The sequence below is a fragment of the Natator depressus genome, chromosome 7, assembly GCF_965152275.1.
Source record: "Natator depressus isolate rNatDep1 chromosome 7, rNatDep2.hap1, whole genome shotgun sequence".
Classification (NCBI taxonomy): domain Eukaryota; kingdom Metazoa; phylum Chordata; order Testudines; family Cheloniidae; genus Natator; species Natator depressus.
Window position 1 is genome coordinate 82657224 of NC_134240.1, and position 27977 is coordinate 82685200.

At 42.5% G+C, this 27977-nt stretch overlaps 2 protein-coding genes across 2 annotated transcripts in view; both read right to left on the bottom strand.

Annotated features, from left to right (window-relative positions):
• Positions 1–676, bottom strand: part of CDH23 (cadherin related 23) — a 552537-nt gene extending 551861 nt beyond the window's left edge. The window contains exon 1 of the mRNA XM_074958929.1: positions 563–676. The gene's annotated coding sequence lies outside the window, so the exon portion shown is untranslated. The remainder of the gene's footprint in view (positions 1–562) is intronic.
• On the bottom strand, positions 295–27977 carry SLC29A3 (solute carrier family 29 member 3). Its single transcript, XM_074958930.1, has 6 exons — positions 27857–27977; positions 25859–26160; positions 10108–10190; positions 6122–6348; positions 4194–4356; positions 295–2155 (listed from the first exon to the last, which is right to left on the bottom strand). Coding segments are annotated over exons 1-6 (1455 nt in total). The 5' UTR covers positions 27858–27977; the 3' UTR covers positions 295–1476.

Here is a 27977-nt window from a genome sequence, read left to right on the forward strand (position 1 = left end):
ATCACTAGATCCTTTTCAGTTTAAGATTTAATTGGGCCAGCTATTGGTAGGTTTGAGAAAAGACATTAGTGCCCATTCACTTTAATTTGTGAAAGTTGCCACAACATGACCCAGTTCAAAGACTGAGATAAAAACAGCAGCACAGGAAGTTTAACAACAACAACAACAACAACAAAGCCGCTAATCATTCTACTATGCTAGTCAGAGTAAAGGGATGTTGTCAAGTCTAGTGCAGCACGAAGTATTACCCCACTCTCCAATAGTATCAGCCGTTAAGAGCAAGGAGATCTAGAGGACATCCCCCTGCCAATGTTTTGCCCAGTCTAATTTGGAATGATGCAGGCAGCAGTGCTTCCACTCCATCCCTAAGGAAACTATTCCAGTCTGACAGATCTCATTGTTAGGAAGTTATGCCCAATATTCAGGGTTTTTCCTGGTCTTAGAATAAAGTGGATAAAATCTAAGTATTGTACTTTTCTGTGGTTTTTCCCCCAAGAATAACCCTTCAGTGCTCCGTTCCATATCATACACATACAAACAACATTACAAGGGATACACTTACCCAAGGTCAGCTCTAATAAGCAATCCTAAATAACAAAGCAGTGTTTATGTACATCATACGAGGGAAGTATTCCACAGGGAAACAGATTTCCGTTTCAAGGTCCCACAGCATTAATCCAGTAATAAAACAATTATAAATCCTTCAAGAGTGTCCTTTTAAATTGTCCTGCAGAAAATAGTGGGGCTTACTGAAGCATCTGAAAATGTTAGGTTCAGCAATGTTAGGTTCGACAGATCTAAGAAAGAAAACATAATTGTGGGTGGAAGGAAAAGAGCAACATTTGGTGCACATCCACCTGACCTAATGCGTTGTTCCTGGAGATGAAGCTTTCACAGCATCAAAACTGTCATTCTGGACGAACCCCCTTTGGCACGGCCTGTGGGAACTTCCCCACAAACCACATGGTTTTTTTTTTTTTTTTTTTTTTTTTTTTTAACAAAACTCATTATTAGTTCACCTCTGGAGTTAGCAATAACTTGAACCAGTTTAGTCAGCCTTCATGCTTGGGAAGCCAGCAAATAGTTAATATAAGACCAAAATGATAACAGACACGGTGACAGCAATGAACAGGGTAAATATCAAGTTCCTTTTTGAGCCGAGAGAATCTCTGCAGATGCTTTGTTTCTCCCCATACTAGCTAGGCACCCCTTTTATGAGCTTCTTAATGAGGGATGCATTTCACCTGACTTTCAGGTTCAGCAAGTAACTCCGCTGCTTTCCCTCAACTTTCCTGCCCATCTGCTTTTCAGGAGCTCGATTTCCAAGCCCCACTAGACCTGATCAGGATCAGAGGTTCAGGAATGTAACTTCATAGATTTCCTAGCGAAAGGAGCTGGTTCTTCAACCAACTGCTGGTGGCCTCAACCTAGTGCTGCCCAAGCTGATGGTAACACCCTCACCCTTCCACCTCTCTTCTATATTAGATGGACCAAAAGAATTGAGCAGGCAGATCCCAGCGCCAACCCTAATGTCAGGTAAAATGTCATCACCACCCCTGTTGCCTCTGCCAACTCTTTTGGCAAGATCTTGGGGCCATAGATGATAGCTAAGGTACCCAGGTAACCATTGCTGAGTCCTAAGAGTGCAATGAAGACAGCTGGGTAGACATCTTTGTTGAAGATTACCATTTTGATATGACTCCGAGGCTGATAGTTACATAACATGAATAGAGGTAGTGACAAAGTCCTCAGGACGACCAGAGCAGGGAGCAGTTTGCTCTTTGGGCCAGGGGCCTGGATCCAGGCAGTGATTTGCCGTCCACACCAGTCAGCAAAATTGTACAAAAGGAAACTGGTGAGGGGGATGAAGTACTTATTGCTCCATAAACTCCCCGAGTCCTTGTTGACAGACTCTATGCTGGAGGAGATGGAAGGAAATATGATGATAGAGATGAAAAAGACATAGAAGACACAGAAGCCCAGGACAGCGGTCTTCTTCAGGATAGGACGTAAGGGTGGGATGTTTTGGTCACTGGTCCCTTTGGCTGGAAATGAGCTGTTGGTGATGCCTTGTGACTCATCCACTTCCTCTAAATAACTGCTAGGCAACACACCAGCTGGGTGTGTGCTACCCTTGTGGCTTCTCATGTAGTACCTGAAAGGAAGAGAAGAAGGAAAACTATCAACAACCCAATGAAATCAACATGAACAGCTGCAATGAGAACAGAAGTCGGCTGCGCAGGAAAATTCGCTGGCACCCAACAAATAAAGAATTCGATATTTAGATTATATAGCTTGTACTGCCCACCTCATCAGAAACGGATCCCCTCCCCAGCCCAGAATCCAGAGAGAATATTGATCTCTGCAAACTCCCTGAAACCCTGTCAACAGGGAAACAGAGGACAGAAATTCAGCACAAGCTGTGGCAATCCCCACAGTTTCTGTTAGTGGATTCTACTGTAATAAAGGGCTACACACAGAGACTACTTCAATGCCCTCAGGATTTAAGACACATAAGATCACATTCCTCCTCCTTGCCAAGATCCCACTCCCTACAAAATATGGGCCCATGTCAATCATATTATGGGGGCGTGTACAAAACACTTCAGTTTCCTGTGCTCTTCATTGCAAAATAAAAGAGGGCTGTGAACAAAACAAAAACATTATCTCCTGCTCCCACATGAACCTACCTACATCACCACAAATGCACTCTAACTACTGCTTCCTATAGGATTTACTCAAATCCCATGGACTTTCCAACTCCCTTCTCCCAACCTGAATGTGTTCTAATTAAACAAGAAATGCCTCTGATGCACAGAGATGCCCAGCTATTCACAGGAGGGCTCGACAGACATCTCCAAACCGATCAGGCTTGGAGAATCCAGATGTTTAGGAGTCCAAAATACTGGTATGAACCACTGGGACCTGTTTTTTCCTACATCCCCCCCCACCCCCCGCCGCCCCCGTGCCGTTCCTCAGACGTTCTTGTTAAACCCTGGATTTGTGTTGGAAATGGCCCACCTTGATTATCATACACATTGTAAGGAGAGTGATCACTTTAGATAAGCTATTACCAGCAGGAGAGTGGGGTGGGGGGAGAGAAAACCTTTTGATGTGATAAACACGCATTTTTTCATGATCTGTGTGTATAAAAACATCCTCACTGCATCTTCCACTTTTATGCATCCGATGAAGTGAGCTGTAGCTCACGAAAGCTCATGCTCAAATAAATTGGTTAGTCTCTAAGGTGCCACAAGTACTCCTTTTCTTTTTGCGAATACAGACTAACACGGCTGCTACTCTGAAACCTGGGACCTGTTTGGTTGTTATCTGTATGTTTCAGGGGTTAATCTGAATAACAGTTAGTTTAACTTCTGATTAAGCAATTCTAGAGCTGCTTATGTGGTTTCAGTCATCCCCCCACTCTTCCCCACAGAGGTAGCTTTTCAGAAACTCAAGACAAGCTGCAAATCCCACAGTTTCTGTCTGTGGTTTCTGTCAAATCAGGAAGATCAGATGAAAGAGACCCAGCAAAGGAACTGAACACAAGCAGCAGGACAGCAAAGCACAGGGTGCGTTGCATGGCCCTCCGAGCAGGGTAGGAGAGAAGGGGGATTTTTGCAACAATCAGACAAGCATGGGAGCAAACAACATAAAAGGCAAGACTGCCGAATGGCAGGAGACAGGAGAAATGGGCATCACATAAGACTATGATTTTCCTGACCCTTTACGCTTCACAATGAAAGAGAAAGTAGGTCCCCAGCTACCCCTTTTCATTGCTGCTCTTACTGCTGGCTTTTCATACCTCAACATACTACAGTCATGTACTCTGTAGCTCTTATTAGGCAGAAAAATACCTCTCTACCTGCACCTGAGGCATATTTACCATGTCCAAAGTCTGTATCAGGTGAACCCTGCTTAGGGTATTTGCACAGTCCAGTGGTTCTCAAACTTTTGTACTGGTGACCCCTTTCACACAGCAAGCCTCTGAGTGCGACCCCCCCTTATAAATTAAAAACACTTTTAAATATATTTAACACCATTATAAATGCTGGAGGCAAAGCAAGGTTGGGGTGGAGGTTGACAGCTCACAACCCTGCCATGTAATAACCTTGTGACCCCCTGACGGGTCCCGACCTCCAGTTTGAGAACCCCTGGCATAGTCAATGGCCTGCTGGCTTGACAGGCTTTACCTGGAGTATTCCAACTTGGGAAGAATCAGGTATACCACAATGCAGACAATGATGAAGACATCTGCTGTCAGGAAGTAGGCCAGGGCGCTGTCTGTAACATCAGCTGCTGCTGCCAGGTCCACCACCGATGCCACAGCACTGACTGTGCCCCCCATGGCCTGACCTACATGGAGGGAGAAAAAGCAAGACTTCAGTGTCAAAGAAGCATGTAATAATGCCCAGTTTATACTGGATCAGCCAGGCCCAGACACTTGGGTAGACAGCAGCTTCAAAGCCGAAATAGAGGGCAGGAATTAAAGAGGTGAGGGTAAGAGGTTTGCATCTAGGAATTTCAGAAACCATTTTTAACTGAATGTATAGGCAAACTTCAGTGCTCTTGGAACAGAGCCACTGATAGCATTGGCCAGAGCCAGACACAGAGCTGGAAAGTGCTGTGCAAGTGCTCACACACAGCTTAGTCAACGCACTTCAATCCTAACCTATGAACATGGCTTGAATTCCAGCTCCAGGTCTCTCGACACAAGGCAGCCAATCGCTGCAAGTTGTGTGGTAGTTTTGGGATGTGGAAAAAACCAAATATTTGACTAGCTGGAAACCTCTAAACACATCTCGTCTGACCCAAGCCTCATGTAGTCTAGGGCTCCAGAGGTGAAAAGCCAGTGCATTAACACTTTGGATCATCTAGTTACCCCAGATACAAGGCTTCAAAGCCAACAGCCTTGAAAGGGAAAGCCCATCTGCATGTTTGGTATTGCCTATACTTCTATGTTGGTCTACAAATCAGTTATTTATTGGATCACAACCCCTGCTGTGTACTAGTTGTGTAGTGAAATGGGAGCCGCACTTTCCATCCATCCTTCTCCGCCCTCCAGCAAGGGTATACAAATACATCACACTGTGGGGGCCAGGTGGGTCTGGCGTGCTGGACTTTAATGAGGATTTCCTATGCCTAGTTTCAGAGGACAGTGTTAGTTACCAGATCAGAAACCCAAACTTGGTTTTCTAAAATTGGGAGTTTGATAGTCTCTCTCTTTTACCTCCCAAAATGCAAATCAAGTTGCTAATACCACATACACATTTTTTACAACAGGAACAGCCACATCTGAGAGAAGCTGATTTCCCTCAATGAGAAAAAAAAAATCATTAAAACATTCCTGCATTGGCCCAAGGAAGTATTTCTGAAGTCACTGTCTTGATTTCTTCCCCTCATCTCTCTCTTAACATGCTAAATGCACTGCAGGGTAGGTATCAACAACATCCAAACCTCCAGGGACCTCATCACTCATAACTCTCAGCATGTCCCTAGTCAGTTATGGAAATGAGCATAAACGTGGAATATAAAAAGAGAGACAATGCAAAGTTTAATATTTCCTGAGATATAAACAAATGTGGAACTAAGGAATGTTCTTCCCCCTATAGAAAAATCAAGTCTGTGGTCCTTTGTCTCACATTGCTTTAGGGGAAATTCACCCACAGGATATGGATACAAAGATCTGGTATTCTCCTGGTCTCTTTTGACAGAACAAATGCTGTTTTATACAGTGAAGTATGGCAGTCTACAAAACATTTACAGAAGCTAGAGAGTCAGCTCACATGACTGGCTGTTTTTCTTCCTTGGCAACTTCCCTTTATCTCAGTCTACAGATTTTTTTTTTTTTTTTAAATAAAGGAAAGGTCACGTTACTTCAGCCAACATGCAGACCTCATTATCACATGTCTAAATGCAAGATGCAGCAAAACCTCCACCAAGATGGAGCATGTGCTACAGAAGCAAAAGCATGGGTCACAAAACTAAAATCCATGAGTCTAAGGAGTTTCTAAGTTCTCTCGTCAGTCTGTTTCTCAGCGAGTGGGTAGTTTTCCATTGAAAAAGCTAATCATTTACTTACTGCCACCGATTCCATTTTGAATATCAGAGAGAGATTAACCTGAAATCAAAGCCTGCGAATTCTTCATGGGGAAACAGCCTGTCAGGCCAAAGATGCTGCTGGAGAGGATGGTCGAGGCGCTGCTGACTATGACTACGCAAACTATGGTTACGACAAAAAAACACTGTGTCCATGTGGATGTGTCCATTTTCACCAGCACAGTGATCACCACGAAGACAGCCAGCATGACAGCCAAGGAGGACAGAATGCGGATGCTGGCAGATACCCTAGAGAAGAAATGCAATGGTTTGGGTTTTTTTTTTTTAAAATGAGACCCTCCCACACACACACACACATTTTAGTCACAAAATCTATTATTATTCATTACTTCTATTACAGTAGTGCCTAGATGCTCCAGCTGAGATCAGGGTCCCATTGTACTACGTGCTGTATACACACATAGTAAGAGACAGTCCCTGAGGAGCTCACAATCTAAACAGACAGACTAGGGGGAAAGGGAGGGGAAACAGAGCTGGGGGAGGTGAAGTGATTTGCCCCAAGTTAACAAACTGGCAGAAGAACCCAGGTCTCTTGGCTCCCAGTATAGTGCCCTATGCACTAGACCAGTGGTTCTTAACCTTTACTGCAGCCTGCACCCCTTTGGTTCTCAAAATCTGTTCTCGCACCCCTTATCAAAAATCGTTGAAGTAGGTCAGTTCTTTAAACCTAGATATATTTTTTTGTTTGTATATTACAGTAATAGTTTAAAAATGTATAATGTTAATAAATACATAGGTCTGATGAAACAAAGTAGTTGTACTTATGTGCCTGTGCTTAGTTTGTGTTTTCGATGATTTACCTTCTAAAAAAATCTGGCATGTCTCGCACCCCCAAAAAGGGCATCTCGCACCCCCAGGGGGTGCATGGACCCCAGGTTAAGAACCACTGGACTAGACCATACTGCCTCTGCCTCTCCTTACATGTGACTCATCTTTAAATGCCTACAGGCTGGCACGATCTACTCTATTCTACATATTTCATTTTTAAAAACCCTAGTCACAAAAAGTTTCCAGACAAATACAATAACGGCTATCATTTTGTAACTTTGTATTTCTGTACCCTTTTCCACCCAAGAGTTTCAAAGTACTTTACAAACTAAGTAATCTGCACAACCCAACCTCAGGACCTTTCCTTTAGAGGTAGCTAAGAAGTGCCATGTGCTTAGTAGTACTGACTGCTGTCAAAATGCAGCGTGCAAGTGTGTAGCTGCCACCCTGTCCCACTTTTTAGAGCACACACTCAAGATGCCACACCACAACATGGGAACTTGGGGACTGACAATGGAGTTGCTTTGGAAGCACAAACGGCAGCCTAGAAATGCATATTCTGGCTAAGGCAGGCTGCTGATGTGTCAGCCAGCTGGGAGATAATACAAGAGCACAAAGGAAGCCAGGTGGCTAGAGGAATGAAGCCAGTGTAGAAGTTGCTATGAACTAATTCCTCTGGGGCGGGAAGGACCAAGAAAAAGAGGGGAAATAAAAAGTAATTATTTTAAAGCGTTTTGATATCAAATTGATGACTTCCACATCTTCCATCAGTGCTTATTCAACTCAATAAGTCTATAAACCCGACCAACCTGTAAATATCTATTTCTAGCAGAAACAGGAGATATTCCCCTCGGAAGAGCAACTGGCGGCAGCAACAAAGTCTGCTTGGGGAATACTGCAGGCTGGGTGAAAGCAATCACATGCTTGTCACTACAAGATAGTTAGTTGCTTGAACAGGAAGGTTACTTATTACAGACACACAAGACTTTATCAGTTCACCTTTAGGGCAGAGAAGGGATAAAGGAAAAAGGAAGAAAAAGGAAAGCTAAGCTAGCAATCAAGATCTAGAGATGAAGTGTTGAAATATATTCCCTTCATCCTCAGATCCAAGGTCTCCTGTACTAAACCTTATTCTTCTAGGCAGGTCTCCCAGGGATCACAATATGGTGCATCATGCCACATAGTTATCCAAACTACAAATACTGTCGTCTGACTAGCCCATTTTTAGGAGGAGGAAGGACTCCTGACAAATATGCCTTGTGTGCATGGAACACCTTTTTGAAAAGCAATTAAAAACCCCAAAAATGATATCTAGTCAAACAGGAGCACTGATATGAATACAAGTGTATTCGCGCACCCACAAGGAGTCAGCACTACCTGGTTCTGTTGTTCTCTCCCAAATGATGTACAAGAAAAACTTTCATGATCTCATGTGTGTTGGTATCCACAGACAGTGCCACTACTTTAAAACAGCGATAATGGTTAGCTCTCAAAGATGCTGTTCTAGCCAGACATGCTGCATAATATTTGAACCACAGGGAACCGATTTGCTCAGAATTCTTCATAATGTTAATCTGCCTCATGAGTATTTATGATGTTGAAAATTTAACATAATAAAACACTTATTGATTATAGATGCACCAGTCAGAAGAATCTGTGATATGCAGGAGATAGATGCTACATTTAAATGTAATGCATTAAATACATAATAGTTTAGTGAAATGGATACATTAGCAGTCTGGAGGATATGCAAGAAAAACAAGAGCTATTTTATGAAGTTCTCCTTTGCTTTCTTTCCCTTTCCCCTGTTTGCATACAACGTGCAAAAATAGATAACAACTGAGCACTTATTTTAGGAATTTATCACTTGGCTAATAATTACTATGGTATTAATGGTGAACATTAAAGTACCTGCTCAATATGAAGTATATACTGTACACACACACACACACACACACACACACACACACACACACACACCTCCTGCCATTGTGCACTGAAATGGCTCATCTTCAGACTAATTTCCATTCTTTCTTCAGTGATTAGAACTTGCAGAACAAGGCAGATAAAAGGGACTGGCACACAGGCAAATACCGCAGGTACAGAAAATAGAGCTATCATTGCCAGTCAACAGGGAGTCAAGGCAAGTACAGTGCTATAGTTCCCGCTAAAAGATTTTCTCCTTGTGGGTGGGGAAACCTTCCCCCTGTGTCTCAGATTCTCTTGGCAGGGGGTAACCTGGTCAATGCAGCAGGGAGAGGTACCCAGAGGCAGGTCTGAATGCAGCACAGAAGTGAGGGTGGCAATCCCACAACCCCCCTACAACTGTTTTGCAACCTTCCCATAACTCCTTTTTGGTCAGGACCCCCGTGGTTACAACACTGTGACATTTTGGCTGTAAACATCTGCAAATGTGAAATTGACTAATTTTCAAATCTTATGGCCATGAAATTGACCAGAATAGACCATGAATTTGGTAGGGCCCTAGTTATAAACTATGGTAGCATTCAGAACACAGATTTCGTAAAAACTAAGAGCGTGAAAGAACAAGGGTTCTGACTCAGGCCATGTGGCGGTAAGAAGGACTGGAGAGGCATCGACCACACAGCCTAGTATACCCTCGGGTGCGAGCACAAGGGGATGCACGACACACGTGCGGGCCAATGGGCACTGCTAAGAAAACCACCTGGCTCCGGTGCATGGCCTGCGTGCGCACCCCACATTTGGAATACATATAGGGACCATCATTCGAAGAAGAATCACTGATTCCAGGGACCTGTACTACGTTGTAAACTACAGTAGCATTCAGAACACAGATTTCACAGGGAAATGTAACAAGGAACTTAATACTGTATTTGACCTTTTTCTACAGTGGGCTGTTACTTCTCTGAAAAACTATCATCACACAAGAGAACATATACATGAGTTTGTGCACAGAAATGTATTTGTGCCTGGTCTAATACCTAAGAGGTGTCTCGAGTGGGCTTTGCTGTGGAGACAGAATAGCCAAGTGAGTCTCTTTCATAAGCAGTTTTAGCTAACATTTTTTTCTGGTTAAATGTAGTTCCCCATTAGATGTTTCAGCTTGACTTCAAATCCACTGCTGTGCTAGCACTAAAGAGTAGAGAAAAGTGGAGTGATTGGACTGCAGAGGGGGCAGGCAAGCCTGGAAATGGTGGTGCTTAATGCAACCTAGACTGGAGATGTAACTGCACTTACCTGTTGACTAGCACAAAGTTTCCAATCAGGCAGAGCACCGAAGGCACAGTTGAGGCAATGGAAATGTAACTTTCAAAATAGTCCTGCAAAAAGCAACAAAGGCATTTAAAACCAAAATCAGAAACAAATCTAGCTACGCACTACCTCAGAAACCTCCTATACAAGCAGCAGTGAGCAAATCAAGAACACCAAGATAAAGCTCTCAGCTGCCATACCATCATAATGTGGGCCTACAGACTGAGCTGCAATTTACCAAACTTATTTCTAATGCACTTGTCTTAATCTTCCAGCTAGTTACTGTGTTGGGTACCATAAATAGTATGAGCTACTAAAATAATTACTGCATTAGTATCTGTCCAGGCTGATTCCCCACTCTGGCACTTCGAGTGCAGAAAGTGGGGGCCCGCAAGGATTCAAAAGAGTAGTTATGGCCACTCCAGGCTTGTATTAAACTCCCAAGGTTACAGCTTCTCTCTGACCTTGGATGGGTTGATGATGCCACCACCCAAATGCAAACCCCTTGGAACCCATGAAGAAGCACTTGGGAATTCCTTCCTCTGGGGTACCCTCAAGCCCTTTCACACCCTCCCCCCCCGGGGAAGAGCTGAGAAAGAAAACAAAGGAAATTGGCTGTTGCCCCCAGCTAATTAAACAGCATATGCACAGACCTCTTAGGACACCAAAAATCCAATCCTTTTCTTAAGAAAGGTACATTTTATTAAAAGCAAAAAGAAAGAAAATACATCTGGAACTTAGGCTTTTGCTAGATTTTAAAAGAGCAATTCCAAAAATTAAGGACCCCAAATAGGTTTCTTAGGGGTTCCGCTTAAAGGTTACAAGCAAAAAAAGCATCTGGGGTTAGCACAGAGGAGTCCACTAGCCATAAGAAATAAACAGAAATAAACCTAATCGCATCTTTCTAAACATTCCTGATCTACTTAAATATTTGGGTTGTTAAAAGCAGTTCTAGATATGATCTGATAATTTTCATATCTGGTTTAAAGCTTCTCACAGCATAACTGCTCCCTGTTCCCATCTTTCCTTGAGAGCAGACAGACAGACAAAGGGAAGTTTTTTCCCAATTTTAAAAAGTTCTAGCCCTCCCATTGGCTCTTTTGGTCAGGTGCCCACTCCTTTCCTTTTACCTGTGGGCTTGTTAATCCTTTACAGATAAGGCAAGTAGAGAACAACCACCAAGAGGGATTCCATAGCCAACTAGCTGGCTGGGTGTCCACAAAAGGGAGCTATCCCCCCTCTCATTTATCACAGTATCCCTCTGGAATGTGTGTTGTATGATTTGTTCAACCCTGGCAGGGTAGGTGCATCTGGGGAAGTGAAACAACAGGTCAGATCCCCCTAATCTAACAAGGGTTTAATCAAAGGCTGAAACAGAGCACAAGTGACTACATAGATTCATATTCTTTAAGACAGAGTGGCAGATTCCAGAATGGCTCAACTGATCACTGACCTCTAGTATATTAAACAGGCTAGACTCTGCATTCCAAGCCCTGGTGGGCCAAGCAATGGCTGTTGTATTCCTCCATCCCAACTTTGTCACTATATACTGCCCAAGAAAGTTCACTCAGAACATAGATGTCCTCTCTATTACTTACAATATGGCATGGCATTTAACCACCAAATACACTTCTCTCTCCATCATAGCACGTGCTCCAAAGCATTTTATAAATTAGATGGTAAATGCAGATTGGAAACTTTCATTTCCCTGGTCTCATAACTCAAGAGCAAGGGGACATTTAATGAAACTGAAAGATGGCAAATTCAAAACTGAAAAAATACTTGTTTATATAACATACATACACAGTGAAGCTGTGGAACTCATTGCCACCCAATGCTACTGAGGCCAAGAGTTTAGTAGGAGTCAGAAAAAGATTAGATATTTATGTGACTAACAATAATATCACGCATAAAAACAAACAAAAGCTGTGGAAGAGCTATAACACCCCAAGCTTCAGGGCGTAAGCCAACCTCTAACTAGAGGGGGTTAGGAGGAAACTAAAGGTTTTCCTGGGCAATTAATCCCATATCTGCCTAGTACACAGTTTCCTATACTCTCTCCCCTGCAGCAGGAACAGGACACTGGATTAGATGGACCACTGGTCTGATCCAGTATGGGAATTCCCAAATGTTCCTGCACTGCAAATGGAATGACTAATTGACTGAGCAGCCAGCAAGGGCATCTCATTAAGAGGTCTTAGTGATTTAGAGCACCTCTGTATTTGTGTGGAAAGCCTGTGTGTATGCAGACAATCAGGCAGTGATTTGTCAGATCCTCCAATCCCATGGCCAGGAACATAAATGGGACTGACGAGGACAGGGTGGATTGCTTTAAACGGAAGTGCTTTAAATCACTAATTTTAATAATGTTTAAAATCACCAAGCAAGAAACCTTGATTTAAAAAAATTGATTTTAATCATACTTTGCACTGGTACTTTTAGTTATTTTCCTATAGCTTACTTCTCATTAGTTGGGAACCATTAAAATGTGTTGATTTGCAAATAAATATAGGCTTTACACTACACGTGGTGGTTCTTTTTGATAAACAGGACCATATACTATAGCTATACAAATATTTACTTTAAAAATATAGAGCTTAACACACATTTATTCAGATTCTTCATTTTATCATGTTAGAAAATGGTGAATGATGCACTTCTTAGTGACTAGGTGACTACTTTTTTACTATGATTTGTCACAATCTCTATTTGGATAGAAATTTAAATTCAATTAAACTGCACAAAAACAGTATTTTAATTTTTTTACTAGTTCAATAAAACTACCTTAAATGTGGTAGATACAGCAGAAAAAAAGTTTATCAAAAATTTTCTAAAACATGTTGTGTATTTAAAACTAACTGATTTATTAAACAAAGAAAGTATTATCTGTACTTAGCAAAGTGAAGTGATTGTTTCTGGTTACCATGTCCTCCAAGATTTTAAAATGAGCAGATCTCATCCTTTCACACCTAGTTTTTATTCATAAACTGGAAGAGGAAAACAAGCTTTCCTGCTTTTTCAACATCCAATTGGTTTCTTAACTTAAAAAGAATTGTTAGTCACTGAACTGAACTAGTTGAATATATTGAAATGAAGAAATTATTCTCTCTGCACTTATAGAAGAGGTTATTGCTGTCCAAAGCTGGTTTAGCACTTCAACAAACTCTGGTTCCAGGTGCTTAGCCAGTGACTTCTACTGTACAGGGAGATGTCAGCAAACCAGTAAAGTGCCTGAAACCACTATGGCTTATTGCTAAAAGCAGCCGTGTCAGCAGGCCATAAAGTGCCATGTAGCAAACTCAGCTTGACCAACGAAGGAGAGGAAGGGGTTGCCACAGAAAGGGCCACTTGACCTTCCTGATAAGAATTATGTTGAAGTTGCTGATTACATGCATTTTAGAAGAGCAGGAGGTGCCCCAGGAATGTCTATTGGGGCCTCAAGGCTGCAAACTCTGGAAAAACCCACACCTGGTTAATCAATAATAGAAGGAACCTCTTACTTGACCATTGAAACTGCTTGCTTAACAAGTTTTCTTTAAGGGACGTGTCATTCTATTACTAATGTATAAATAAGGGGGAAATGTTAGAGGTAGTGGGACTCTTCGGGACTGGACTCTCCCTCTGGATGCGTCTTGGGTTCCCCACCGGCAGACACGCTGCTGCTGTGTCACTTGAGAGCCACACTCAGCTTCGGTAATTATCGAGGGTTGGGGGTGTTTTACTAACCTCTTGCGGACGTGTATAAGTGCTTGAGACTAAGTAAACTTTAGCTTTAAGTGAAAGCACTCTTGTGTTGTCCGGTTTGTGCCAGCCATCTGTTGGTTGGATGGCCGTGTCTCCCCTGATTTATTTCCTGACACCACCTCGCACAGAGTAAAAGTTACCAGGAGCTTTGGGTTGAAAGAACCCCGGGTAACACTACCACTTCAGTGCTGTGATTTTCTTTAAAACTTGGTAGCAAATATAATACCGCTTAATATTATTTTTTGTTTTTAATATAAATTATTTTAATAGATCATAGGCTTAACTTAGGTTGTCATCACTTCAAATTTAATTTTAAATAATTTAAAAAAATCTGTATTTAATTTAAATTAAAAATGTGTATTTTTAATTTTTCTTTTAAATCACTGATTTTATCCAACCCTGGACAATAAGTACTTTCCTCCCACCCCAATTCCCCTGCTAATACTACAAAGCTATGGTATGGAGCAATTTACAGAGCTGTTATTATACGCTGGGCTGCCAGAGGTCACTTTGTGTTTCAGTCCAGCCTTGTCTATAGTCTAGTATATTTTCACATCCATGAGAATTAGCAGCTATTAATCTGGGATTGTATTATTTGCCGGCGGGGGGACAGGGGCAAGGACAAGGTGGATAGGAAAGAAAATTAAGCTTTTAATTGGAGACCTTTGAACTTCCACTGCAAGAATTCTCAAGGCAGAATGAAGAGTATGTGGAAACAGACACAAGACCCCAATTAATTTCAACTTTCCATTCCTTCTCCCCCTTCTCCTAAGAGCAGTGGATGCCTTTTCTTGGGATTCCTTCATTTTTTAAAACCTTGGATGTTTAAGAAGTGTCTTCACCCAAAAACTAAAGTGTGTCACAGATGTACCCCTTTGGTTCTATCCCCAAAAGAATGCTGGTTGCCATCTATCAAAATATTGTTTCTTTCAACAACACTGCACCTATTCACACTGGCCTCCATGGAGAGCACACATGCCCAGCTCAGAACTAATCTGACATTTATCTCAGCTACATATGTGGCCCCCATTACCATAGCACCTTACCATCTTTAATATATTTATCCCCACAACATCCCTGTGAGTAGGGAAGTGCTGTTAGCCCTATTTTATACATGGAGAACTGAGACACAGAGAGACTAAGTGGGTATCCTTAGTCCTAGACTAACCACTGGACCTACCTTCCTTCCTGTCACAAACACTGATGCAAATGAGGGAATAAATAAGGAACACTGATGCGAATGAGGCCTGTTGTCTGGAGCACATGACTGGTAGCCACAATCTGTAGAGTTTCTAATCCTCTGATGTCTTTGGCCTTGGGCAAATCCTTAACCACTTTGCCTCAGTTTTCCCACCTATCAAATGGGAATAATGACGCTTACTTGACTCACAGGTGTATTGGAGGATTTGTTTATATGGAAGTACTACAGAAAAGCATTATTGTTAAATAACTAAACTGAAAGTTTGTAATGATCAATCAAACCTGTTTCTTCCCTCTCTATCCACAGTTATTTAGGCCCTGCAGAAGACATACCCTGCAACACAAAGCGTCTGCAGCTAGAAAGAAGGCATGTAGAACACACCACACACACATGTACTCTATATGAAAGGGCCAAAGACTCAGACTCAAATGTACCTTTACTATATTTGCTCACGCCCTAAGCCCTCATCTACATTACACAGAGGCAGCCTGGGCTCTCGGCTCCCCACATTCCCCCTCTGAGGCCAGTGGAAGCGCTCTTGGTGAGGACACTCACCAACAACCAAAGGAGGGTAGTGTGAACATGAACCACTGCAGTAATTACTGTGGTGGCTGTAAGTCAACCTAATACAGGTTGACTTAAGTTTTTGGTGCAGATATGCCCTGAGTAACTTGGCTGACATTTAGGTCAATATTTTCAAGTCTGACATACAGAGGTCATACCAGGCAACAATGTCAATGAGAAGAGACACAGAAAGCAATGACAACAATGAAGGCAATGATTTTTGTGCCAACATGACACATCAGTATTTATATTTTGAATTCATTTTATATGTTACTATGCTGTTAAAATATTCATTACTTTCCCCTTTTTTAGGGCGCAGAATTGTTTTATTTTGACAGCTTTGCCATCTCTGTTAATAGACAGTCTTATGTGTAGGTCATCACACAGAGAAGTATATACAGGAAGTGGAAATGGTTATATAATTCTTTGTTACCTATGTACAGAGATGGTGTCATATGGTGGCCAAGAATTAGAAGGTACTTGGCATATTTTCCCTTTACCTGAAATGCTCCTTATTTCTGTGAGTTTGAACCATCGTCTTTTACTCAATTTATGTGCATGTTCATTTACTTTTTCCCATAAAGAGTTTTACTGTAAGCAGCAAAGAACCTAATAATCACTGCTTACGATTTCACACAGAGAGCAAGACACAAATACATGAATCTACTATAGCTGTAGTATGAATGAACAGACTCCGAACACAAAGCTGTGGGAAATGGGATGTGGTACAAGAGAGTACAATTACAAGAAAAATGTAAACTTGTTAAAATTTAGCCTTATTTGTGGATTTTTTTAAAGGGATGCTGTCATCATAACGATCACTCTCATATTCAGTTTTGTGAAAACAAGCCTTTATTAAACTTTTGACCAGTAGAAATGTTTCCACATTTTAGAAAATCCAATTAAAGTAGCTGGATTTCAACACTGTAGGGAAGCGCTCATCTGTTTTACACACACACACACACACGGTAACATTTTCAAAGTGCCTAAGTGACTTAGGATCTTAAGTGCCATTGACTTAGTGCTGTGGAGTAAAATTTTCAAAAGCATCTAAGGGCCAGATCGTGCTGTTCAAGGCCCTAAAAACCTGATAGTAAAAGAAATTTGATTGCTAGCATCCATGCCAAAAAAGTACATAAAGCAGAGTACAAACACTACCAAGTACTGTGCATTGAATTCTTCAAATTCTTTCACTTTGAATAATCTAAGGGGTTATTAACATAATTGTTGACTGTGTTAATTTAAAACATAATATACTATAATAAACTATAGGTTTCAGAGTAGCAGCCATGTTAGTCTGTATTTGCAAAAAGGAGTACTTGTGGCACCTTAGAGACTAACAAATTTATTTGAGCAAAAGCTTTTGTGAGCTACAGCTCACTTCATCGGATGCATCCGATGAAGTGAGCTGTAGCTCACAAAAGCTTTTGCTCAAATAAATTTGTTAGTCTCTAAGGTGCCACAAGTACTCCTTATAATAAACTATAGCATCACAGAAGTTAGAGAAGAAAAGATCTACAGCATTACATCATTACAAGCTCCAAGGACGAGGATGGTACCTCACAGAACATTTGCTAGTACCCTGACCAGCCTCGTGTTAAATATCTTCAGGGATGGATCTTCCATGACTTTCCATAGAAGACTATTTCCCAGACTATTAAATTTTGCTGTCGGGAAATTACCATCTTCTATGACCCAGAATTCAGTCTAATATTTTCCTTTTCTAAATGTCATGATTGCTTCTACTCTTAAATAAGCCTTCCCCCAGCATTGATGTTTATATTCTTCACATATCTGTAGACTTCTATTCTGTCCCTCCACCCCTGCCCAGCTTTCTAGTTTAGCTACACTGTATACATTTAGTTCTTATTGTTTCCTGGTTACCTCCATATATATGTTTCTCTTCTCTGAGCTTCCCTCAGTTTGTCTACATCAGAGCCCAATACAATATTCTAGTCATGGTGTCACCAGAATGGGGAGGGAGGGGAGGGCTGTCACCTCTCCATTCTATGACGCAATGACTACGTATGCAGCACAAAACAAGCTTTTTCCTCTTCAAAGCAAAATGTGAATGCCAAGCAGCCAGCTGGGCTGATTTCAATCACATTTATAAAAGGGGGGGTGGGGTGGGGGAACTTTTCTCCAATCTCCTATATAGTACACATCAACCCAGAAGGAATTCAATCGCCAGCGCATTCTAAAATCTATGAGAACTGAGGTTTATAATGGAGAGGATGACCAATATTAATTACAGCATCTTCAAACACAATACTGTGATCTCTGCATATGCGTGATGTTATTCAAACAGCATACTGGCTACTTTAAAACAAAACAAAGTAGCAAATTAGTCACTAGCTTCAGCAGACTCTGCTCTGTACTGCCAAAATGCTTCTGCAAAGTAGTTTTTATTCAGCTACAGCCTAAACTTGGCAGCAGAGGCAGCTGGCTCCTGCTGAGCTAGAAAAGCAATTCAGGCCCAGGGTGGCAGCTCAAGGCACTAGAGCGTTACCTGGATCACAGGGCATGAAATTAGCAGCAGCAAGCAGGTTGGAGCCAAGAATAGTTTGCAGTTGTAAACTCATCTTTCTATAGCAGAGTTGTGTTTCTGATGACTCTGCAGGAGTAGCACACTACTCCTACCCCAAAAGCCTGGGTAGTATCAGCTCCAAAGCAGGAAACACTGGAAAACTCTGTAGCAAGGGAGTCAACACCATGCCACTTGCCTGACAGGAGGAGGATTCATGCCCCTAGAGACCAGAACCAGACTCCTTTCAAATATGACATACAGAAATGAGCATCCTAATAAAAAGCAATGATGGTCCTCAGACTAAAGCACAAGACTGGGAGTCAACAAAACTTGGGTTCTCCTCCCATCTTTTCCACTGACTTCCTGAGCAAATTAGGTAACCTCTCTGTGCCGTAGTCCCTCCACCTATAAAACAATACTCCCTTCTCTCTCAGGCATGTTGAAAGGCTTAATTTAGGTTTCCACAGTACTTTGAAATCCTCAGATGGAGGTCAGTGTAATTCATCATATTTTACACTAAACTCCAAACAGAGCCTTTTATCTCTGGGTTACCGGCTTGACTCCAGCCCATAATCTTGGTGCCTTAAAATTCAATGGCCAAGATTTTCTGATGCCCAAATGACAACTATAGGAATTGTTGGATTCTCAGTGCTTTTGAAAATCAGCCCATTTGTTTAGGTGCCTACATACAAATTTAGCAGCCTAACGTTAGGCACCCAAGTTTTGAAAACGTTGGCCCAAATGTCCAGAAGGGGGATTCCTCCCTGACAGTTGTAAAAAGGCACATCCTTCCTGCAAGAGAGGTGGGATATTAAGGTTCCAGGGCTGCAGATTGGTAGTAGCCAAAGGCTACTACTATCTGAGGATGGTTGGTGGTTTGGTAGGGCAGATTTTATGGTCTCAATCTAGTTCCATAGTCAACAAGGACTGGCAACCATATTTTGCACCATTTACAGTCTCAGCAGACACACAAGAATAGAATGGGCATGGAGACTGGACTACCCCTTCCACACCTAGAGATATCTCCTCCAAGTCATGAGAACAGCACAAGGTGGGATACTGGAAGCCTGCATTGTTGCCGACTATGCTGTATTTATTCTGTAGATAGAGGATTTCATCCTTCAGGTCTAGCAAGCCACCACCTTTTCACAGTTAACAAAATTCACTCAGAGTGGGATTTTCAAAAGTGACTAAGGAGCACAAATCCAGTTGCTTATCAAGGGGGCAAATGATTTAGGTGTATGAATAAAGGGAATCTGTGCTCCAAATTCACTTAGGAGGTTTTGAAAATCTCACTCGTGTTCAAAAAGAAAATCCATTTCCTTGTTTGAATTCGATGCTCCTGCAGTCTGGTGTGGTTGAATGCAGCAGAGAGGAAGGTTTTCCAGGCAAATATCAAGCCGTCAGCAACTGTATTGCAACCATCAGACCCTAGTTATTTCTGTTTGCTTAAATATCCACACCCACATGAATGAGTTAGTCACCCATGAGCTTCTAATAAACCATGACATAGCACTTCACTCTGATCCCCAAGGTTTGTTATTTAAGGAGCTTTAGGAACCGAAACAATTACCACACAGGGACTTAAAACCAAAATTAAATTAGTCAAACTGGCAAGAGCTAGATTTCCATGAGAACTGGTTGGAGTCTTTTCTGCTATTTTCAAAGCTCAGCTCCACTTCTCAGCACATAGGTTGTAACACCAAGAGGTTGCTAGCCATCATTGGTGAGTGGCAAACTTGCTCCCATTCCTTAAGCACAGGCATCTGCTGAGATGGATTTGCTCAGCCTCTTTGCAACTGGTCCTCCTCAGACACCATAAGAACTCGCCATAATTGCTGCACTATTTCCTGAAGTGCTGCAAGGACTAGTGCAAAGTATTCTGGGGTGAATCAGAGGAAAGCCAGCTGCAAATGACTGAACATTAATTTATTTACTTATAGGCATATCTATAGCACTAATCCCACAGTGTCCAAGCACCCATGGGTTCACAGAATGAAAGGGAGAAAAATGTTGCTATTCTGGTGTGAACATGTTAAGTCATTTCAGTACAATGGCTGTACAAAACGAAGAAAGGCATTTGTTTTTCTGGAAATTAAATTTAGATTATAGACTTAAATACTGAAATTAATTTGGAGGATGAAGACGTAAGAGCTGACTGCCATCACAATTCTCAACGTCAGTGTCACGTTCCACAAATGCAGAATGTGGAGTGAGTCTGAAATTCATTTTTGAATGGACTCAATTTCCAACACATGGTGATGAAGCAGCACAACTTTGTGATGTGAAGGCTTGGGAACCCATCTCTCCACTGCAAAGAAATTATACAAATTGACTTTTTTTCATGTTCTTGTGAATCCCAATGGCATTAAGCATCCCATTGCTTCTGCAGCAAGTTAACTAAAACCTCTGACCCCCACAATGTAGGATATAAATTCTGATATTGGTGCATCATCAAGGAAGTAAACAAAACAAAACCAGGTTCATTTCTGCACCAGGGAATACACAGGAGTGAGGAAGGAACCCAATATTTCCTATATGAAGAACAAAGTAAATATGAAACAAAAAACATGATCTTCAAGCTAAATAGTGGGCTGTGCCCTTCAATTAGGAATGCTCTGGTCCTTAAAAGTGCTGGGTAACAGTTTTCAGGAAGAAGAAAACAAGGCCATTTCCTCATTCTGACGAATTACTTTCTTTACATTTCCAATGAATCGATATCTATAAAGAAGCCAAAGGTGATTTTATTTCCTCTCTCAGCTTCTCCTTCCATCCCTGCTCTCCATGAGAATGCCTTACCATGAGAGTTCATTGCATCAGCATCTTCTGGGGGCAAGAAGGCATCAGCAGAGGACTCTATTGGAGAAGCTGTGAATGCCACTGGCTGACTACTGCATAAGCACTGATACAATTTCCCCTTCCCAAAGCCATGTAAGGAAAAATGACCAGACTCCACTTCAGGATATTTAGAGGCCTAGGTAATAAGTTGGTGATTTCAGTCATTTCCTAGTGGATAGAGGTCCACTTCAGAAAAAATGCAACTACTCTTTCATTGGCAGGGAGATCAAGGGTCAGATGGATATGCATTACCCTCTCATCCCTTCCCTCCAAATCAGGGGTAAAGATATGATCTTATGGGTGGGGCACAGACTAGAGAAAGCGTCTACTGCTCCTGCTTTTGCTATAGCTGGTGTCTGAGTAAGTAGAGGCTTCAAGCTTGGCAAGATAACACTTTTCATGAGTACTAAATGTATAAAAGAGAGAAAGATAATTCCAGTTAAGATTAAAAGACACTAGTTAATCAATAGTGCTCTAGGGATGAGCCTTCCCTTAAAAGTAGGGAAGAAGACCAAACAGTTTGAGAGAAATCCTAACCCAGTGGTTCTCAGCCTTTCCAGATTACTGTACCCTTTTCAGGAGTCTGAAGTCCGAGCCTTGTCACCTGGGGCTGAACCATGTAACTTAGCTTTGTGGGGGCCCCATAGCAATTGCCCTGTTTGCCACCCCCTAACACCGGCCATGCACTTGTGACTCTACCCCCAGCCCCCGCCCTCAGGTTCGTGACCCCCAGGTTGAGAATAGATGAGCTGACATATCCCCTGGAAGACCTCTGCATACCCCCCAGAAGTACACGTATCCCTGGTTGAAAACCACTGTCCTAACCCACCCAAAATGAGAAGACAGGCAGTACGGAAGGGTGTGTATCCCAAAATGAACTCACAGATGTTCAGCTGAAAAGTTCTGAGCCATGCTACAAATACAGAATGCATTTTTTCTCCTTTGGGGAAGTCCTAGCATCGACTTTCTGAAATGCCCCATCTACTCAATCCATTTCTTCTCTTGCCAAGTGACAGGAGTGTGCGAGGGCCTCATGCGGCAGCACAATACTAAACTCCAGCGCAAAGGAGGGAAGGTAGACACAACATATAGCAATATTTTTTTACTTGAAAAATTAATTAAAATTGGCTTGGATAGGAACTCTCATGTGGAATGAAAACTGGCTAAGTGACCATAATCAAAGATTAATAATAATTGGCAATGTGATAAGCTGGGGGGAGGTATATAGAGTGCCACCATAGTGATCATATTACATCAGATCTTTTTTTTAACATCTTGATTAATGCACGGCAAGACAAGAATAAACAGCATGTTAATGAAATTCACAGATAACACCAAGTTGGGAGATGTTGCGAATACTACTGAGGAGAGAGATTAGAAAGGAGGCTTTAGATTAGAAACATGGGCAGAAGATAACAAAATGGGATTTCACTTGGGCAAATGCAGGCTAATATATCTGCCAGTTGGTGCTAGGTGCTGTGAAACCACATAGGAAGCCTCAGCCCCTGTCTCAGAGTTTACAGTCCAAGGCCCTCATCCTGCAATCTGATTTACACAGACATCCCCCGATCTTCCTAAGTATCTGGATACTTCTATGGCCCTCACAACCACTGTAACCAAATACCTCTCATTACTTAAAAATGACAGTGTTCTCTCTTTCCCAACACTTCCCTGCCACTAAGAAGCAGGCTTAGGGTGTTTTAAAATGACCAAATGAATGAATAAGGGTACTACTGTAGGAAAATAAAGCATGACAGAGATAGGTCTTTTTTGTTTCTGAATGCAGTAAGCTTATTCCTGCATTGAATCCCAATGAAGTCAATGGGGCTGTGGCCACATAGATCGGATTGCAGAATCAGGACCTAATTTAAAATGAAGTGCAACAAACAATAAGAGGAAGGAGCTCGGACGGGCCCAGTCTTCGGTCCCCTCCTCCTGGGGTCATGTAGTAATTTTTGTTGTCAGAAGGTGCAATGAAGTTTGAGCACCGCTGGACTAGAGTTAAAAGCCATGGGAATGTTAACTCTCAGTGCCCTGGTCAAATTTCAGGCTCAAGTTATATTCTACCCAACTAAATTCCTTAGAAAGGTAATATACACTTCCTGCTCGGAACTGTCACATAGAGTTCCTGTGCACTGTTAAATAATTATGGTTCAAACTAGAGGTTGCTACCTTTGAGCAGTTAGTGAGGTGATCCATGTATAATTTTTTACATGAGTTTGCTAAATTTAGGCAGTGGTTTGTGACCCTTTGGGATGGAAGTCATATAAATCATTATGATTAAAGGACATTTAGCGATTGATGGAAATACTAATGGGAGTAGACAGAAATGTGTTTTCTACCTGAAGCAACCAAGGAACAGCAAAATACATCCAGCCTAAGAGTTCCCAAGCCATTACAAGCTGAACTGCTTAAGTGGGTTACGAAGACTTTCAGATTGTCAGGATTGTTGTGTCTCAGGGAAGCTTCTCTTGCCAACATTGACTTTGGAAAGCAACACTCAAAAACAGAATTGGCATGAATTATTTTTAGTGTAAAGAAATGATCTGACTGCAGGTGCTTGTGATACCAGGTGTGTTTGTGTTCACCCACAGGAGCTTTCAGATAGAGGCATCAGAGTAGCACCTCTTGCAGGGAACTCAAGAATCCAGCAGCAATGAGAAGAGAAGAAAAATGCAATGTAAAACACAAAACCACTTCTTCCAACGGCAAGTTTGCTTTTGAAGGTTTGGACCATGAATCGAGAGGTGACAAGTTTCTCATCTTACACGCCAAAAGCCAGAGGCTTAATGCTGTAGGTACTACATGGGAGCAGGTACACAACTGCCAGCACTTGGAAAAAAGCTGTACTGCATCATAAGTTGGCCTGCAGAATTGTAAACAACGGGACCTGGAATAGGCTTAGTGTCATAGAAATTCAGCTATAATTGTCATTTGCAAAGTCCTGCTGTCATGATTCCTTTTGCCTCTAAGGTACATGCTTCATCACTAGGTGCACAGAGGGAAGATGCCGAAAACAGCACAACGCCTCTTTAGAGGGCCATGTTAGTACTTATCTGGTCTCTGGCAAAGCAGACAGACACCATGTGCCTCCCGTCTTCCCTGTGCATGGTGAAGCATCTGATATAGCCAAACTGACTATAAAGTGTCTATTCTGAACATGGCCAGAAGCTACATAGTGCACCAGCAATCCTGCTCCAAACTGCAGCCCAAACAGATGGTAATTTTATCTGATGAAGTTGATCTGAGGAAGGCCAGCTGGCCTTGGATTTCTGAATACAACATACAAAAAGATTTTGCTACATTGAAAAGAAACTGTCCAGTACAAAGGAATTCCCCACCCCTCCCCCGGTCAGTGAATCAGAGAGATATACTCCCAACTTTTATGTGCCATTATTTTGTGGTGACATCCTAATCAGGAAAGAGACTGTCACCAGCATTCCTGATTCTGGAATTTAAGAAGAGCAGGAAGTTAACTCTATAATCCACCATGTCTCCTCGCACAACTAAGAATTATTTTTACTTTTTTTGTTACAGTCCACCAGCTGCAAGAGTTCTTTTTCCACACATACCTTTTGGTAGTATTTTGTAACCTAACAGACTGGCCAGAAAGCTTCTATTTTACACTTTGAAACCATTTATGAAAATTGGTTTCTGGACAGGAGTGGTGTGTGTGCATGCGCGCACATGTTTCCATAAGGCAACCGTCCACAGATGCAGCAACCATTCAGTAGGACCCATGTACAGCAACAAATAATGGTAGCTGAACGCTGCATTATTAGGTCCTGTCTGACCTATGCACCTAACTTTGAACATGACTATTGCTAAAGTGGTGTCCTCCAGTTCTATATTTAATTGTTTCTGTGCTGAACTGTCTTTTGGAAAGCAACACACAGTGAAATTACAGGAGAAGGGAAATGAAAGTTCACTTTTAGGAGGAAATGGAGCAATGTAGTGAATAACTCCAGATCCAACAACAATCAGTGCCTATCAGAATTTATGATGTGAGCTTTTGCACTGAAGCTGAAGCACACAATCAACTCTGTTTATATTAAAACATATTTGTGAATGAAAGGCATAGCTAAAAAAGAGTAAAGGCTAAAAGTGTATTTTATCTGAATCCAGCTAAAACCCCAAAATAGTATTAGACTCACTTTACAAAAATTCTAACCTTAATAAATTTTTTTTAAAAAGGGTGGTCTGAAAAGGAATAGTTATGAAATCCAGAGTTTTCCAATGTCATATCGATCTGTCTCTCATTAACTCTTTCCTCATCAGAATTACACCACATTCCCAACCTTAACTTCACCTTAAAATTTACAAAAATATATGAAAAAGTCAAAACATATTAAATTCGTAGGCCAAAATTGGAGATAGATTCCTTGAATAAGAAACAAAAAATTACTTTTAAAGTAGGAGGAAAAAATCATAAGTGAACTTCAGGTAAAAGTTCTAAAATAAAAAGGTTTTGAAAGTTATGTTTATAGCAAATTAAAAAACAAACAACAACCTCTCTATCCCAAGAGGTACAACATGTAAAACTTCAGAGGGATTTGTTTCTTTTTTTCAGAAGTGCTAAGGGGATGGAGGGGAAGAAATCAAGTTTATAATGACAGGTAGTTCCATCCTTTAGTTATAGAAGAGTTATTGTCACTCTCTCGTTCTGAGTGACTAACACACCCATTTTAGAGAACACCACTGCTGTTTAAGCAATATGAAATCAGAAGTCAGCTGCCTCGACCCCGGTGCCTAGTATTCCCGTTAACCATTGCTAAGATGAACAGAGAACCCAGACACATTGGGCTTAGTGGCTGACACAAGTGCTAACACACTGACATTAAGTGGGAACCCATCATACTCACACGGAGATCAGAGACTCCATGTCCATTTGGATCCTGCTGATTGGAGCAGTTCTGAAGTTTATATATCCAGTATTGTTTTGCTGTGATAAAAAAGTTCCAAGGCAACAGAGAGCCAATACCCAGGATGAAGAAAATAACATAGGCACCATTTAAGTGATCCTTAGGCTTTTGCAGACTGTATCTGTTCCCCACTGGCTCCTCAATCAGAGGCTCTTCTTCTTGGAAAGAGGTATTCACTGGTTTGTATGCGGAGTTAGCACTGGGCTGAAATCTGTCATCTCCATCTTCCAAATCAACAGCCACTTCCAGGGTAAAGCAAAAAAAGAGAGAGATTATTGTGTATGATCAAAGTAATCATAAATTATATGCCAGCTGGATGAAATATCTCAGGAAGCCAAGAAACACAAGGCACACATTTCCTGTCAGCTTGTAGAGGAAGATATCCCAGTGTTCTCTTTCAGCCCATAGAGAAAGAGGTCCAGAGTGTGGTCCAAAGAGAAAGCAGGATGAGACTGGGAATTGGGAACACCTGAGTACTAATCCCAGTTTAGTTTAGCCAACAATAAATTCACTGAGTGGCGTTGGGCAAAACACTTGATTTCTGTGTTCACTTCCCCACCCATACAGTGGGGAAACGTACCTCACAGGGATGTTGAGGATTAACGGGTTAGTTTGTACACTGCTTGCAAAGAACAAAGATGTTATTCCAGAGTCAGGCAGTATGAAACAGAGGAGACATAGTCACTGACCACACACAATGAACAGGAGCTACAACGAAAGATGGAGACACCACGACCGAGAAGAGTTTAACGTAGGGTGAGATGATGATGGAAACAAGGGGGCAAAGAATGAGATGAGACACTGAGCGATATGATGCAGTGCACGAGGGGCTACAGGCACGATGCTCTGCTCACTGGCACAATAGCAGATGGATCCCTCCTAGGGCTAAAGGAAGTCACAAAAAGCACTGGGCCAATGACACTAACTGCAAACAGAAGTATCTAACGAACTGTCATGCAGTCAGACAGGTCTACCCACTGCAGTATGTGGGGCATGTCTGATTGTACAACACTGTACTTATTCTAATGGGGTGGAGCCCCAATAAATAATTACTTTAATGTCAATGCTTTAACGCCCATTGCTTTAACATCAGTGTTTCCATTATAAACCCTCATCACACAGAACAGTAACTCAAACATCTTTCATGCCCTACACAAGGAAAGTATCAGCCTGCGCCTATCTATTCTTACACCAAGTTCAAAATGAAATCTGATGGGCCATTTTAAGTGAAAGATAACAAAGAAAGTAGCTCAGGGCAATCCTACACTTAAAACGCTGCATCCGCACTGATGCACCTGTAGCGCTTTAATGAAGACGCTCCTACACTGACGGGAGAGAACTCTCCCATCAGCACAGTTAATCCACCTCCCCGAGAGGCTGTAGCTATGGAGGTGGGAGACGCTCTCCCACCGACACAGCGCTGTCTACACAGGAGGTTAGGTCGGTATAACTACGATGCTCAGGAGGGTGGATTTTTCACACCCCTGAGCGATGTCATCACACCAATGTACGGCAGTAATGTAGACCAGACCATAGCATTTCAGTCGCCTTTGTGCGGCATAGCTCTTCAGTCCCAAGACCTTCAACAGACCCAGGCCCCGTTTGGCACCGCTCCTCGCAGGTCGCCACAAGGCAAACGGCCCCTAGGGCTGGCCCCCCCCGCCCCGGCCCCGGCCCCGGCCCCGCCCCCGCGCCAGCTCCAGCAGCCGCCTTGCGTGGGGCAGAGGCCTGCTCAGCTCGACGAACGTTGCTTTCAGCCCTGAGCCTGTCCGCCAAACTTGCGCCCCCTCCCCGCGTTCAGCCACGCTCCTGCCCGCGGCGCCCGGACAACCGCACCGGCCGGCAGCGAGAACCGGGCGCCGCAGCGGGGAGGGAGAGCGGGGAGGCGGGGCAGGGTCCCCGGCGGCCCCAGGGAAGTCACCGGCAGCAGCCACTCACTGTTGCCGCTGTGAGGCTCCAGCCCCGCTCGGGGCAGCAACGACTCCGAGACCGGGGTTTGCAGCGGGGCCTGGCCCGGCTCGGCTCCACCGCGCCGGGTCTACGCCTCACAGCCCGCCCC

Bases quoted from the DNA above. Each gene is read 5' to 3' on its own strand.
- SLC29A3 (XM_074958930.1), bottom strand. The intron at 6,349-10,107 runs GTAAGTGCAGTT...TTTCTTCTCTAG, and splicing joins AACTTTGTGCTAGTCAACAG to GGTATCTGCCAGCATCCGCA. The intron at 4,357-6,121 runs GTTAATCTCTCT...CCCTCCATGTAG, and splicing joins TTCGCAGGCTTTGATTTCAG to GTCAGGCCATGGGGGGCACA.